Source organism: Neophocaena asiaeorientalis, unplaced genomic scaffold (assembly GCF_003031525.2).
Source record: "Neophocaena asiaeorientalis asiaeorientalis breed wild unplaced genomic scaffold, Neophocaena_asiaeorientalis_V1.1 scaffold265, whole genome shotgun sequence".
NCBI lineage: Eukaryota > Metazoa > Chordata > Mammalia > Artiodactyla > Phocoenidae > Neophocaena > Neophocaena asiaeorientalis.
Window position 1 is genome coordinate 751,424 of NW_020172172.1, and position 16,098 is coordinate 767,521.

General features: G+C 47.5%; 1 protein-coding gene across 1 annotated transcript in view; it reads left to right on the top strand.

Moving 5' to 3' along the window:
- The window catches only part of ITGA9 (integrin subunit alpha 9), a gene marked incomplete at its 5' end in the record, with an annotated part of 338,540 nt that overhangs the window by 24,932 nt on the left and 297,510 nt on the right, over positions 1 to 16,098 (top strand). The window contains one exon of the mRNA XM_024756339.1: positions 4,105 to 4,228. Within this exon, the coding sequence (XP_024612107.1) occupies positions 4,105 to 4,228 (124 nt within the window). The remainder of the gene's footprint in view (positions 1 to 4,104; positions 4,229 to 16,098) is intronic.

Consider the following 16,098-nt stretch of genomic DNA (forward strand, 5'->3'; position numbering starts at 1 on the left):
GGGGGGAGGGGTGGGGGGGGGGGCAGTGCGACGTGGTGTGGGAGGAGACGTACATGCTGCTGTGGCTGAGCCATCAGAAAGCCCCAGTACCCACCACCCCCAGGAAGGACATGTGTTTCCATACAAGAAAGCCCTTCGAAATATACTCATCTCTTTATCCTTTTGGGAGGAAGAACAACCCTTAAAACCTGAAGTATGTAAGATGCTAAGATTTGGGGTGGTCCGCCTAGAGGGGTGGGATTGGGAGGGGATGTGGGGATATACGTATATACGTATAGCTGATTCACTTTGTTGTACAGCAGAAACTAACAAACAATGTAAAGCCATTATACTGCAGTAAAATGTTAAAAAAAAAAAGATTTGGGGTGGTCCTAGACCCTCTCCCCTCTTTTGTTATAATTCTTTGGAATCCAAGTTGGAATAAGTCTTGCTGTTTCCAGAGGGTGCTCTCTTTCTCCTGTTGCTCTTGCCTGCTCTGCCCACACCCCCTGCCTCCCTCACAGCAGAACTCATTTGGAGAGACTGATGGAGATATTAATGCTTTGGAGACAGTCCCTAGGAATTTTTCTTAATGTAGGAGTCAGGTTGACATGCGTGTATATATAAGGATAATTGGGACTAAACAAAGTCTTTTCTTTCTGTAGTTTATGTTCAGAGACACTTTTCCTTGTTTTCTTACATGCAAACTGCCTTTGACACTTTGATCTCTGACCTCACAGAATGCATTAATTTTAGTTTAGTTTATTGTGAAATGCAATCTTTGGATCTTCTAGAAATTCCCCGAGATCACTTCTTAAATAGTTTATGCCACTTAAAAAAAAAAAAGACAGTAGGGCTTACCTGGTGGCGCAGTGGTTAAGAATCCTTCTGCTAATGCAGGGGACACACGAGCCCTGGTCGGGGAAGATCCCACATGCCGCGGAGCAGCTAAGCCCGTGCGCCACAACTGCTGAGCCTGCGCTCTAGAGCCTGCGACCCACAACTACTGAAGCCTGTGCACCTAAAGCCGTGCTCCGCAACAAGAGAAGCCACCGCAATGAGAAGCCCGCATACTGCAACCCACACAGCCATCAATCAATCAATAAGGCAATAAGCTAGACATTAAATACACAAAGTCCGTCCTTACAAGAGTCAGCGTGGGTCATGGTAAACACCCGCCTCGGTCCTTTTTGGTCCCTCTAACCCAGAAATACAGTAAAACATGGTAAGCCCACGAGCTTTGCCAAATCCATAAACTAAAATATAACTAATGTACCAGCTAATTAGATGGTAAGTGATTCAAATTTGCAAACTATCAGAATTTGGTCAGAAATAAAATAAAATTAAAACCCTTAGTGGAGTGGAGTGATGATCCACCGAGTGATACTGTTGTTTAGCTTCTTGCCTGATATCATTTCAGTCTATTGAGAAATATGCTAGAAGCGCAGAATAGTACCGCGCGGGGAGGAATGAAGGTGGTTTGCAGTATAAGGAACAATGAGATTAACGTCATAGGGTAGGAGGCAGAGTGTGGGCAGGCTGAGGTTTCTCGCCGCTCTGAGTGTCCTCATTTTCCCGTGGACAGAGAGCAGCCTTGTCAAGGGCCCTTGGGCAGTTTGCTTGAAGGCATGAAGACCAGAGAGGCTGGCAGGCAGTGAATTTCTTTGTAGAGTAACCTCAGGGATAGCCAGGCCCTGGAGAGCTCCCCCACTGCCCAGGGCCTGGACATCCTGTTTGACCCCAGAGAGGTCATTTCGGGGGTCCTGAGACCTGTGGAGAGGCTCTAAGGGCAATAGCTACCCGACCTGCCTCAAAGAGTGGGTTTTAAAAAAAAAAAAAAAAAAAAAAAAAAAAAAAAAAAAAAAAAAAGAGTGGGTTTTGATGGCTTCTCAGGTGGGCATTGGGATTTATAAGTTGGAAATGTTTTCTACTAAGACAAGGAGGACTCTGAAATGTGGGTTCCTGTGTTGTTTGCAGCACTTACCAGCTTGGAACTTAAGCAAAGCACTCTCTGATACCCAGGGTTCCTGTACAGAAAATCGAATTCTAAGACACCTCCCCACCTTCCAGGGTTACAGAAGCGGTCAGATGTGGACCGTGTAAATGCAGAATGTTACAGCCTACAAAAGCAGTGTGTTTGATGCAAACAAAGAAGTGAAACACTTTGATTATTTTAAAATGCAGTATTTTAAGAAAATGCATCTGTTGGCCAGAGTGAAGCAACCTGATAACAGAAGTGAGTGTGAATGTCCACGAGAAACAGGTGGGGCTAGGCAGAGCGCACACCTTTGCAGGAAACAGCTGGGCTCCTCACCAGCTGCGTGGGTGCATTGGAGTGTGAGGCTGGGTGTGTCCAGTGCCGGTGGGGAAGGATGCAAGTCTGTGTTCCTGCTTCTGGCTCCCAGAACTGCCCTCCCTCCAGGTGTCTCCTGGCACATTCGACCCCAGTGCTTCCCAGAGGCTCCCCTCCAGGCTGACCAGAGGGTCGGTCTCACCTCCTCGCATGTGCCAAGCTCCCGCTCACCTCAGGGCCCCTCCCAGTTGCTTCCTCACTTTCTTCAGGTCTCTGCTCAGATGTCACCTCCTCGGAGAGGCCCAGGCCACTTCCTGGCATGTGGGACCATCCTGGTGAGATGGAAATGTTCTATATCTTGCTAAGGGTTTGGTTACATGAGAGTATATTTGTCAAAGCTCATTAGCTGGTACACTTGAGATTTGTGCATTTTTCTGTATGTAAATTTACTTCAAAAGACCGTCAACAAACATTTACTTCTGATTAATGATATAAAACAGTCAAATATCAGCAACTTCATATGGTTTAACCAAATGCTTTGCCCTGAACCTGAAAAGGAGCTCCTGAAGGTGCTCCACGGACCAGTGGCCTCAGCTCACCTGGGGGCTTGTTATAAATGCAGATTCTCAGGGCCCTGAAGACTGGCCGAGCCAGCTCTCTGGGTGGGGCCCAGCGGTCTGTGATTTAGTAAGGCTTCCATGTGATTCTGAAGGGTCTCACGTTTGATGGAGGCCGATGGCTGCTCCGTGGGCAAGCAGGTAGCACCTTGATGCTTAGGGTCTGTTTTGGGTGGAGCAGCACTCCTCATCTCTGACTTTTTCTCAGTATGTTCTTTGCTGAGGACTCGAGTCTGTCTGCTGCACCAGATGGACCTGTGACTGTTCACTGCTGCATCCTCAGTGCCAGCTCAGAGCCTGGTGCATAGTAGGTGCTCAGTAAATACTTGATGGAGGAATGAACAGATGCATGTGTGGGGCACGCACAACGGATCCATCCTGGCCCGAGGGCCCTGAAGCGGGTATTGGGTGCTTGTCTTATCCTCTGCCTGGTTTCCTTTTCTGTCCTTTCCTGCTCTGCCCACATCTGGTGGGTCCCTGGGCCCATCAGCTCTACCTCTACATCGTGGGGTCACCCCCTTCTCCCATCTCCACTGCCCCTGTCCTGGTGCAGGCAGCAGCATCCCTCACCTGATGTTCACTTCCACCCTTGCCTATCTACAGTCTCCACTCGGCAGCCCAGTTATCTTTCCAAACTGTGAGTCAGACCATGCCACTTGCCTGTGTAAGACCCTCTGTCAGCACATCCACTAAAGTCACAGTCATCCCCAAGGTCTATAAGACTCCCGGGGCCTGTCCCCTGTCCCCTCTCTGACCTCACTTCCCTCCACAGCAGCCCCACGGGCCTCCTTTCTTTCTATGGACCCTCAGCCTTCTCCTTTGCCCCTGATATTCCCTCCTGGAGCACTTGCCTCTGTGCCCAGTGTGTTTGGCTCTTTCTCATCCTTTTGGCTGCCCCTGGCCTCTAGGTGAAAACTGTCCTCCCCACTCCCAGATTCTCAGTCCATAACCCAGTGTCTTTCCTTTCCGGCACTTGCTAGGATCCCCCTTTGTTTGTATGTTTGTTGGTTGTCTGCCTCTCCCAGGGGCGCTCCCCAGGCTCTCGCAGTTTACTGATGCCCACCCAGCACAGCACCTGGGCTGGATGGGAGAGAAGGTGGCTTCCTGGCCCCTCTGCACCTCTCTCCTCCTACAGAACCACCTGGCACTGCCGGGCTCTGCTTTGTGACCTCCTGAGCCTGACTCTTCTCCTCTGAACCTCTCTCTGTCCTCTAGGCCTGTGCCCACCGCTGGAAGAACATCTACTACGAAACAGACCACATCCTGCCCCATGGCTTCTGTTACATCATCCCATCCAACCTCCAGGCCCAAGGCAGGACGCTGATCCCTTGCTATGAAGGTGAGCTCTGACTGATCCTCCCTCTCGCTTTCTGACCCCACGTCACGCCCCAAACAACCCCCAACCATCTCCACACCACCATCTGAACACTTCCCCCGGCTTTCCACACTCTAACAGAAGGGCTGCACCATGTCCCCAGATGGCCCTTTGGTGTCCGAGGATCAGGTAATGAGGAAGATGGGAAGGGGCAGCGTTGCCAGGCCCTGCCCAGCCTTGTCCATCTGTGCCACAGAGCCCATGGTGCTTCCCAAGCTTTATAAAGTCTCAGACTGAAATTCACCAGCCTCTTGGTTTCCTGACACTGCCAGATGTTGTGCAGCCTTGGGAAACTTGCTTTCCCTCTCTGGGCCTGTTTCCTCCCCATGAAAATTCAGAGGTTGGCTCAGATGGTCTTCACAGTCCCATGCAGCTCCCAGATGGTCATAACGCTTCCGAGACAACTCCTGGCCATACCCGTGGACAGATGTCCTGAGGCAGAGGGAAGAGAAGGCCCAGGGTTCAGTCACTTCATGACATCCCAAGTCTGGCTTTCCTTCTCATCCGGTCTGCACACTCTGGCAGATGCTGGAGAGTTGGGTGCACCTTCGGCATGGTTTTAAGAGCTCCTTACGAAGGGGCACTTGGGGTTTGGGAAGGAAAATGTTTTCTCAAGCTCCCTACTTAGACGGTTCTAATGCCTGGGCTGGGGACCACTGAGCCTATCATGACTTAGCTCAGTTGAATTTGAGCTGTACGGATTCAGTGTCATTTACTTCAGTTTTACAGCTTGTGCTCTCAGGGTTTGCTTAGCCTAATTCCAAGTGAGCTAAGTGCTTGGCTGTTTATGTTTTAATTCTCCCCCTAATTTATTTGTTTGGACAGAAGTCTCCACTAGCCCGTGGCCACCTTTCCCTTGGGCCTCCCTGGGTTTTCCCATGTTTCAAGTTTTGGCCATTGAAAAGGGGCTCTGGGAAAGGCCAGGTCCCTGCAGGAGGCATGGACCCTCTCCTCTGTGAGGGAAACCCTTTCTTTGATCCCATGTCAGCATCTGATCAGCTCTGGCAGGACCATGCTAGGCAACTGAACTCTGGCCCTGTTTATCTCTGTACTGCCCCCATCAAAAGAAAAACCTCATCTGAAAAATAGATGATGATGTGATCAGTCGAGAGGAGGAGGGATAGGTCATATAAAGACACCGATGAGGGGCCAGGACTGTGCTGACTGCCCCAGCTGGTTGCTTCCTTTTTTTCCAGGAGGAAAAGTGAAAAGGCCCTGGAAGAACTCATTGGGTAGCTTGTGAGGCTGGGAGGAGTGAGAGAATCAGTAGGGACGATGGAGGCTGTGGGGACAGAACCCAACTAATTATGCAATAGGACCAGCAGCACTCTGGTTTTCTCAGAAGTTGTCTTGTGAAATAGGGCCACGTTGCCATCCCTAGTGACTCCCCTGTACACCACCGTAAGCGTTAGAAAGCAAAAGACAGCCCTTTGGAGAGGGAGCTGGGGTCACATGTCCATTTGTACCTGTAGCCACTGTGGCTTACACTTTTAAAGGATTTGTTATCAGGCAGGTGGGGGGGCGGGATCAGCAGTAGAATGGGGTTGGTCTGGGGACTTTATATATTCTCTCTTTTTTTTTTTTGGCCATGCCACGCGGCATGTGGGCATCTTAATTCTCCAACCAGGGATCAAACCCTTCCCCTAGCAGTGAAAGCATGGAGTCTTAATCACTGGAAGTAGTTTGTTTTGGAAGTTATTCCAGAAGACACCAGTGGGGAGCAGGAAAGTGAGAAAAGGAGGGGAAGGCGGCCCATGAGGGGTGTGGTCCCCATGAGTTACCAGCCTGGGCCACTGGGATGCAATCTCTGGGCCAGCGTAGGACACACACCTCAGAATTATCTTGCCTGAGGGATGAGGGGATGGGTCTGTATCCACTGGTCATCCTGTCCTGCCATGTGTGTGGGCGGGGAAAGCCCCCAGGCAGAGAGACGCAGGTGCTGGCAGGTGGCAGTCAGGCCATGTTACAGAAATGGTAAAGGGGGGACCTGGGGGGGCGCCCTTGGCAGCGAGGGTTCTGTGTTGCCTTTCTCCTGTTACAGATGAGGATGTTAAGACTCGGCTTTTAAGTAAATTGTGAAAGGTCATTCAAAATCACATGGTGGATAGAGCTGGGTTTTGAATTTTCATTTGTCTGACCTCAGCAAATCATTTTGTCCCCCGGTGGTTAGTGGGGATTTGTTTTGTGTTTTGGTGTTTCTGGTTTAAATGAGATTTAAATAGGAGGCAGTTGTTCACCCTCTCAAAATAAGAGAGGGTGACTGAACTGTCCCAAAGGTCCAATCATGAGGGAGGGGAAAATGAACATTTTGGGTGTTGGTATTCTCAAGGGCACCTGCCTGTCTTCTTTGCTGGCAGCTCTGGCCTGACCTTGGCGGGAACGTGCAAGCCTCCGTGAGCCAAGGAGGGCACCATGGGGCCAGGTAGCAGGTTGAGTCATGTCTGCTCCACATGTCTGTCACTCACAGTAGAGTGTGAGCTCCGAGCCCACCCCTCTGGGTGCTTTGGACTATTGCCTGAACGTGTTCCCCGTACCTCACTGGTCCCAGGAGAGAGACGTGTGGAACAGACCCAAACCCTAAACCTGCAGCCAGAGCCCAGCTAGGTCATCCAAACCCTAGGTGACCTGTAGATGTGCAAGGGAGAAATAAATGCTTGTCATTGTTTGCAAGGAGATTTCCTGGTTGTTACGCAGTAATAGCTGACTGACACAGGCTTGTCACAGGAACCCACATTCCTCGTGCAACAGTGGCTGTGGGATGGGCTTCGGCCTCTAGAATCACTCTTTTCTATGGTTGTTCCTTGACTTAATGATGGCCAGCTGGAGCCAGCAAGGAAAGTAGCAAAGTGGTCGTGCCCTGCCCAGTCCTTCATCCCCATGGGCACCTACACTTCTGTATCCTAACTCATTCAGTGCCCAGGGAGGAGTACGGGGTGGGGCCGGGATGGGGAGCATTGGGGTATAAGCAGCCCCTTAGAACAATGGGGGACTGTACGGAACGCCTCTGTAGTTCTTGGTCCTGTAAGAGGCGAGGTGTGGCAGATGGTCACATTTCTCTAGAAGAGGGACTGGCAGGTGGGGGATGCAGGCCACAGGGCCCTTGCCTGTGCTCTTGCTTTGGGATCTCCACCTCCCTGTTTGGTGGTCTAAACTAAACCTACTTAAGCTCTTAAGGCAATCATTATTTTCTCTTAATGTGGAAAAACTCAGTAACGCTGGCTGTCTGTTCCAGTTGGGGGATCATGTGGTAGTGAAGTACAACAGAAGTATTTTGGAGTTTGACTGGACCTTTCAGATATCACCCAGCCTGGCCTCTTTGTCTTTACTGACATCCAGAGATGTGGGGTGGCTTGCTCAGGCTGAGTTTTAACAGACTCTGGGCCTAGACCGTCAGAATCCCAGTCCTGGCTCTGCCACTTTTTTTTTTGCCATATGTGGGCCTCTCACTGTTGCGGCCTCTCCCGCTGTGGAGCACAGGCTCCAGACGTGCAGGCTCAGTGGCCATGGCTCATGGGCCCAGCCGCTCTGCGGCATGTGGGATCTTCCCAGACTGGGGCACGAACCTGTGTCCCCCGCATTGACAGGCGGACTCTCAACCACTGCGCCACCAGGGAAGCCCTCTGCCACTTGTTAATGCTGTGACTTCAGATGAGTGACTTAACCTTTTGTGCCTAACCTACCTCAAGGGGCTGTGGCGAGGATTAAGTTAAAGCTTGTAAGTTCTTAGAGCAATGGCTGGCATTCAAGGATGTGGAGGGTCAACTGTACTCTGCCATTTTATATAAGGCACTTGAGCACCTGCAAATTTTGGTATCTGTAGGCATCCTGGAACCAAGCCCTCATGGATACTGAGGGAAGATTGTATATGCTAATAAGCACATATATGTTAATATACCATATTATGTGCTAATGTACTGTCTGCCAAGCAAGTGTTTGTTAATTACTATAGGGCAACTAATTTGTCTACCAGGGGTAGAGTCCACTCAGTTTTATTAAGTACCTGTTAGACCCTGTGCTAAGTGCCTGATGGATAAAGCCCAAGAAATTCCCCATCTACAGGGGAAAACAGAGCGGGAACATGATGCTTCCAAAGTGGCAGAGCTGAGTGGGGAGAGAATTCTATGCCCATGTACATGGCCTGGAACCTCTGCAAAGGCCCAGGCTGCATCCTCGTTTAAGGTGGCATTAAGGTAGGATTGTTTCATTTTACCGCTGGAAAAACGGAGACCTGCCTAGCGCCTGCAGCCTGTTGGGGCCCATGGAAAAGACAAATGGTGGATGCTGGGCAGGGGAGGATGGACACTTCCTCTGCAAGAGTGGAAAGACCTCAGGGTGGGGCTGGGTGTGGCCTGATCTTCCAGGCTTCTGCCTCCATGGCCTCAACCCTGTGGCTGGACCCTCGGTGGGAATGAACACCATGATGCCTCCATTACATTTAGCTCTGAGGGTTGTGAGAAGCTCATGAGAAAATGCAGGTGAAAGTGTTCAGAAAGACCACACACTGTTCTCTAATTGTGGGTCTCAGTGAGGGTCAGCCATGCTCTCTCCAGAATATTGGGAGGTTGGTTTAATTGAGGAGAGCCTCTAAGTGTGTGAGCACCTGTCCACAATGTCTCAAACTTTTCACTTCTTAAAAAGTCCGTCTTTGGTTTGGCACAAGGACATTTTTCTCCTGGCTTTTCGGGTGCTTCCTGTTTCTGGTTGGTGGGAAATGCTATCAGAATATCCTGTTTGGAACCAGGAAATGTAGAGGGAATGGGAAACAAAAATGAATTTAGGACACAAAGTAAAATAAACGGATGGCGTGTACCCCTAACAAACCGTTTATTTGATAGGAGAATATTGTCATTACTACCATATGGGGTTTGGTTTATATCAGAATGTGTGAGAAAATGAGAAGTTTAGTGGGGTGACAGATGGGCAAAACTCTTCATAAATTAGAGAGCATGCACTGTAAAACATTAGTTGCTATTAACCAAGTTATGGTTACCGAGTCCAAGCTTGCGCTGCTCGCCGCACGACAGGCCAATGAATTGGAGATGAGGTGTTGAGGCAAGGAATACGACTTTAAAACGGAAAGCCGGCACACTGAGAAGATGGCAGACTAGTGTCTCCGATAAATCATCTTATCCGGGTTTGAATGCCAGTTTCTTTTATAGCACAGAGAGGGGGAGGAGATGAGGAAGTAAAGTAAAAATACCATAAATTTTGCAAATACCTCCTGGAATGGCCAGCCTCCGGTGAAGGGATGTGTTAATTTCTTCTTTCTTGCAGCCATCCACAGGTGAATGGGATCAGATGGTCTCCCTGCGAGCTGAACAGGAGCACTTTAACATTCAGGCAGAGGGGGCAGGGTTCCCTGAGGCAGGCCATTCTGTATGATTATAATAACAAAAGCAGCGAAAAGCAAAGGTTAAAGGCAAAGAAACAGATCGAATTTAGAATCCCATTTAGCTCTTTCCTGTTACAATGGGATTTTAGGACTCCCGGAAGTGAAGTCAGTGCATTGATAAAATCAAGCGCAGAGATTTTTTTCATCCTTTGCCCTTGAGTCCCCTGAGGCAAGAAGCCAGAGCTTGGCAGGAGGGGGGGGTTATAAACAGGTCATCTTTATATTCTCACTACTATGGAATAATCTGGGAGCAGCTCAGCTAAATTAACAAAAAGCATTAAAAATAAAACACTGATAAATGCAATTGGGTACCATTGTATATTAGATCTAATTTCAGAATCTGGCTTTACCACTCACTCATTCCTATGAACCTGTAGCTCCTACTTCCTGATTGGGTGACTTTGGGTAGACCCCGCCCCTGGCCTTGAACCTCAGGGCCCACCTCTGTAAAATGGAGGGATTAATCCCTACTTAAGAGGTATTTGGGACTTCCCTGGTTGTCCAGTGGTTAGGAATCGGTACTTTCACCGCGGTGGCCTGGGTTCAATCCCTGATGGGGAACTAAGATCCCACAAGACATGCAGCATGGCCAAAAAAAAAAAAAGAGAGAGGTATTTGAAGTATATAATGTGCCTAACACAGCTCCTAGCTCAGGGTGAGTACTCAATAAAAGGGAATTTTCTAATTAACTTTTTAAATAGTATCATAGTGTCCTTAAACCTTCTCCGAAGGCGTCCAGCGGTCCTGCTTTAATGAATAATGGAGGGTGGAAAGCTGGGTATTGCTAACCTGATTTTAAGACTCCTTGAAAAGATTATAATTTTAAAAATTCCTTTGAAGATCATATTTGCACAATTTATTTTCTTGGTAAGTTCTCTTTATGTAGATGATCTGAAGTTTAATTCATGCCATGTTTAAATATTCTCAAGTTTGGAATTGCTGGGGTCTTAGTTTATCAAATTTTACCATGCTTTAAAATTGTCCCATTGATTCCAAATATTTCTGTACCATTTTCTTCGTTATCAGGGGGTGGCCAGGTCTTTAATTCCTAATTGCTTTTGCATCTCTCAAGATGGAGATCATTTCTAGAGAAGGAAATAGATTCCATTTAGATGAGAAGATTCCTCTTCCCCCTTCTAATGTTGAAGGCTGTGGCTCCACAGGGGATACAAATCAATCAAGATCCATTTACAAATGAAAAGCAGTTGAGGTTTTGTTTTGTTGTGTTTTTGTTTTGGAGAGAACCATAAAAGGCTAAGTTAATCCATTTAAAAATTCAAGAACAAGCCCCATAAATTTTTATTAAATAAAGAGCTCTACATTTACATAGGATTTTATGGTTTCCAAAGAGCTTTCATAAACATTATCTCATTTAAGTAAATGCAGCAAATTTTAAAAAGCAGCTGCAGTTCTGTAGTATGCCCAGTTAATGTGGAGGGGGACCCTGAGAGGGAGGGTGGCTGGAGGGGACAGCCAGGGCCAAGCCTCTGGCAGTGGCTCTTGGAGCTCAGGGAGACACATCAAGCTTTCCCTTTGGTGCTAAGAATTCTTATCTTGGGCATAAATATATTCTACACTTCAAACATGTTTTCATACACTGTGTGGAATTATTGACTTAAACTATGACTTGAACTACTTAAACTATGTCATCTAATAGTTTCCTTATGGATATTCAAATGTTATGAATCTCCTCTTCTAAAATTACATATCTGTGTGATGGATGTCTTAGGTTTCTTCCTTTTAGAGACACTAACAGATTCAGAGTCACCAAATATTTATCAAGCACCACTGGGTCCCAGGTGTTATGCTAGGTATTTAACATTTATGATCTTACTGAGTAATCACATCATGGGGGTGGTTTAAGTATTCTTATCCCCATTGTACAGATGAGAAAACTGAAGCTTAGGGAGGTTGAAGGTCACAGGCTTATTAAGCAGAAGGGTGGTGGCTATTAAGTTCAGAACACGTTTCTTTTTTTTTTTCCATTTAGGCTGTGGTCCTTGTAACTGAGGGTTGTTTTATATATTTAAATACTCTTTTTATCACTAGATTTCTGTCTACCTGATTTCATTGTCCTCCAAATTGTTGTTTTTTTTTTTTTTTGCGGGCCTCTCACTGTTGTGGCCTCTTCCGTTGCTGTGCTCCGGACGCACAGGCCCAGAGGCCATGGCTCACGGGCCCAGCCGCTCTGCGGCATGTGGGATCCTCCTGGACCGGGGCACGAACCCGTGTCCCCTGTATCAGCAGGTGGACTCTCAACCACTGGACCACCAGGGAAGCCCTGTTGTTTTTTAATTGAAGTATAGTTGATTTACAATGTTGTGTTAGTTTCAGGTTACAGCAAAGTGATATATATAAAATATATATCATATATATGATATATATATAAAATATATCATATATATAGTATATATGATATATATATCATATATATATAGTATATATGATATATATATCATATATATATTCTTTTTCACATTCTTTTCCCTTAAAGGTTATTACAAAATATTCAGTATAGTTTCCTGTGCTATACAGTAGGTCCTTGTTGGTTATCTCTTTTATATATAGTAGTGTGTGTATGTTAATCCCAAACTCCTAATTTATCCCTCCCCACCTCTTCCCCTTTGGTAAATTTGTTTCTATGTCTCTGGGTCTGTTTTTGTTTTGTATATAAGTTCTTAAGTATAATCAAATTGTTTAATTATCAGTTGGTTAGTATTCACTCAGAAATTGAGCAAAAATTCAGACATTAAGACTGGAAAGTTATTTTTTTCCTCTGATATTTTATTTCATGGCTAAGCTAAGGAACTATGGAAAGATAATTTTAAAATTGATGTGTTAGAAAGACTAGCTTTGAAAGATGAAACTTTCTCAAATGGTTAAAAGGAAGAGAGCTCAGTAGGAAGAATATATGTTACACTGTATGTAAATCTTGATCTTTCCATGGGTTGGTTTTATCCCGCCAGTGTTTTGGGAAGAGTGCAGGAAGCGACTCCACCCAGGCTAATTCTTGAATGAATTAAATTCATTAGTGTACGTTCCATGCATTGAGTTGTGGGTTATGAACATTTGGAAACCAGTATCTTTTCCTCTCTCAATTGCCTGCTGTTTAGACAGGGTTTAGTAAAACCAGCAGCTCAACCAAGGAAAATACTACAATTTTTAGACTGGAGGAGCCATGCAACTTAATGAATCAAAGTGTGTGACGCAGGCCACATAATTCAGACCCACCCACGGCAGAAAGACAGAGTTCTCCAACCCGTTCCCAGCTCCCCCAAGGGATGTCTGGGCCCCCTCGTTCCACCACGTCTTGCTTCCCTGATTCAGTTGCCCCACATTTAACAGAGTCAGGTTTGTTACAGCATCCATGAGGTGCTGTGGTGCCAAGCCCGGTTCTCCCTTGCTGCTTCAAGGTGGATAAACGTTTTGTTCCACAGCGGAGAGGGAGGAAACTGGCGTGTTGTGGTCCTCTCTCCTCGGCCACGTCCTCGGAGCCTTTGGAGACTGAATGGAAGTGCCCAGGAGTGGCCTGGTGCCTCTGTGTGTGCAGGAGCAGTTCTTCTTGAGAACACAGGAGGCTGGAGGTCCTGCCCCAGCAATCCGCCCTCTACTTCCTGGACCTCTCCGCAGAGGGAGGGTGTGTGACCTGGGGATGCTGTGATGGGACAGCCCCTTGTCTCCACACTCACCCCCCTTCTCATAGCTCTGTGGTAGAGGATCTCCTGCCTTCTCCAGTATAGGCAAGCAAAATCGAGTTTCTAGCATACGGGAATGATAGATTGCCCTATGTATATAATTTTTGAAGAAGAAAGGCCTGTACTTTAGAACTGGATTAGAGAGAAACTACAACCTGCCCTTTATATATATATATACACACACACACACATAAATATAAAATATTTTAAAATATATATGTATTTTATATATTTGTATATATTTATATATATATTATATATATATATATTTTTTTTTTTGCAGAAGGTATCAGGTTGAAATAACAGTGGTGTCCTTAACTCATGGAAATAGCACTCAACAGAGTGAAAACAACTGAAGCATGCTGTGGTCCAGGATCCAGTGTATCTGGCCAGCATCTCTTGGGAAGCCCCCATAGCCCAGGCCTGGGCCCTAAGGGCCACCACTGCACCCTGAGGTGCCAGTTTACCTGTTGTGTGGTCTTGTTCACTTTACAAAGTCTTTCTTAGATCACTTCTCACTTAATCAGGATTTTTGAATATCTGGTAGGCCAGCACAATGTGGATGTTTGATTTTTACTGGAAAGGAGCAGGCCAGGCACAGAACTTGACTTGGGGTTTGGGTGGCTGTGCTCGCACAATGGTGCTGAGTCTTACGATGTGGTTGATCAGGAATAGCTTTGAAGTGTTCTGTGAAGCCTGCTCACGTCACTTCTTCACAGGAGTTTGGCTTTTAGAAGAAGAGCATTTTGTACCAGGAGGGCCAGGCTTGGACACAGGCTCAGTGTCTCCCAGCGTGGGCCGTCCCATCTGTGTCCTCAGATCTTTGAGGACAGTCCGTGAAGGATCATGCCAGGGGGTGGGCAGGGATTAAAGAACCGGTTCTGAATATTCTATGCAGTTTCTCTTGAGGCCCAAGAGGGAGATGGAATTGCCCAAGGCAGAATCAGTCAACCTAGGTTCGGGAAGCCCAGAAAAATCCATCCTGTGTGTACTTGCCCTGCTCCAGTCACACCTACTTCCATCCTTAGGCCTCTGGGGTCAGTGATGCCACCGATTGGATTCCCAGGACACAATTCCTCTTCAAGCAAGCCTGGGGTGGAGGTCACAGAGCCTGATGGACTGGAGGACAGAGGGTAGGGCTGGGAGGTCAGGGGGCATAGAGGTCCAAGGCGAGCAAGTTGGAGAGTCCAGGTGCTCAGTGGCTGAAAGAATGTGCCAGATCCTCTTGCATCTCCGCCTGGGGCCTCGGGTCTGGGCACGGACGGCAGCGCCCACACCTTCCCTCAGCAAAGCCTCACCTGCACACACTGTACCTTACACCGGGCTGGTGTTGGGGGCACTGAGATGGGTGAACTCATCTCGGTGTTGAATAAACTATGTGATGAACAAACATATTTTTTTTTTTTTTTTCCAAACACATTTTGAGATGGGGAGAGGGTATCACTTACCTTTACCTACAAGGTCACCTGGGCACAGAAGCTGAGGAGGGGTTCTGGAAGGCTGTGGAATGTGAAATGTCAGATACACATACCAGTGGAGCCTTCCTAGACTGGAGTTGCCACAGCTGCCCCCCAAAGTGTGTGGTGCTGTGGGGAGCGAGGAAGCATAGGACTGGATCCTGTTGCAGGTTGAAGGGGTTAATCAGAGTACAGGCATTCCTGGGCAGTCAGAACATGGCCTGTCCTCTCAGGAGCCATGGGTGCTTGTCAGGAGCCCCACGTGGTTTGATTCCTTGCTCTAGAGCAAGCTGAGAAGGCAGGTATAGACCTTGGGGTTTCAGGAATGTCGGAGCTGGTGAGATGGTGACTGCTTCCCGTGTGTGAGGCCCACAGACCTCGGAAGAGGCCATCCCAGGTTGGGGAGACGGGCTGACCTCTGAACAGTGCCACGATGCCGGCTGAGTGCTGGTCAAAGGGCTTCCCCTGCGGTCCTTTGGCCTGGGGTGGGGTTGGGACCCTCCCAGCTCCCAGAATGGCTGTGGTCACCTCAGGAACCGGGGGCCTGCTCCTGGCTTAGCGCTCGCCAGCAGAGTGGGGGATGGGGTAGAGAAAGACAAGTTTTCCCGTCTAGTTTTGGACCCCCTGTCACAAAAGAGATCTTGGGACTGTTTTCTTTAAAACATGAAAGATTCCCACATAATTCCTATTCATGTCCTAAATTTATGAGGCTGAACTCGAGTGTCCTGCACTGTAGTTTCCTTCAGCTCGTGGGGGCTGAATTTCCTTTCTGTGTTTCATTTGTCTGAGACTTACAATCAGGTCAGTGGGTGGATATGCTTTTCGCCAGACCTTCCACATTTAATATGACTGTTTGTTCCGGTTGGGACATTTTGACCCTTTTTGCCGTTGTGCTGTTTGATATAGGATTTACTAGTTTTTATGGTTTCTTGCCATCGTACAATTTGATGCAGGATCTCTTTATGACTTCGCATAAGTCCCGCTTCCGGCCCTGGTGCAAGATTTTGCAGAGAAGTGTGTTCTACTGTCACTGGGTTGCTTTCTGGCAGGGCTGTGAGTTCTCTTTGTAATAACAGGACAAGGTAGGAGGAACTGATTTAGCCCTCCCCTGGAAGAGGAGTAACTCCATTGACATTCTGTTGTAATTTAGCAGTTGGTTAATGGCCACTTGCTGGAGAATGTTACCAGGCTCTGCAGTGAGTGTTGTTAGAAAATGAATTCCTCTGTGTATTTCCCCAGGGCCCTTCTGCTTCTCCTCCAGGACATAACTCTGGAACCACAGGAAGTGGC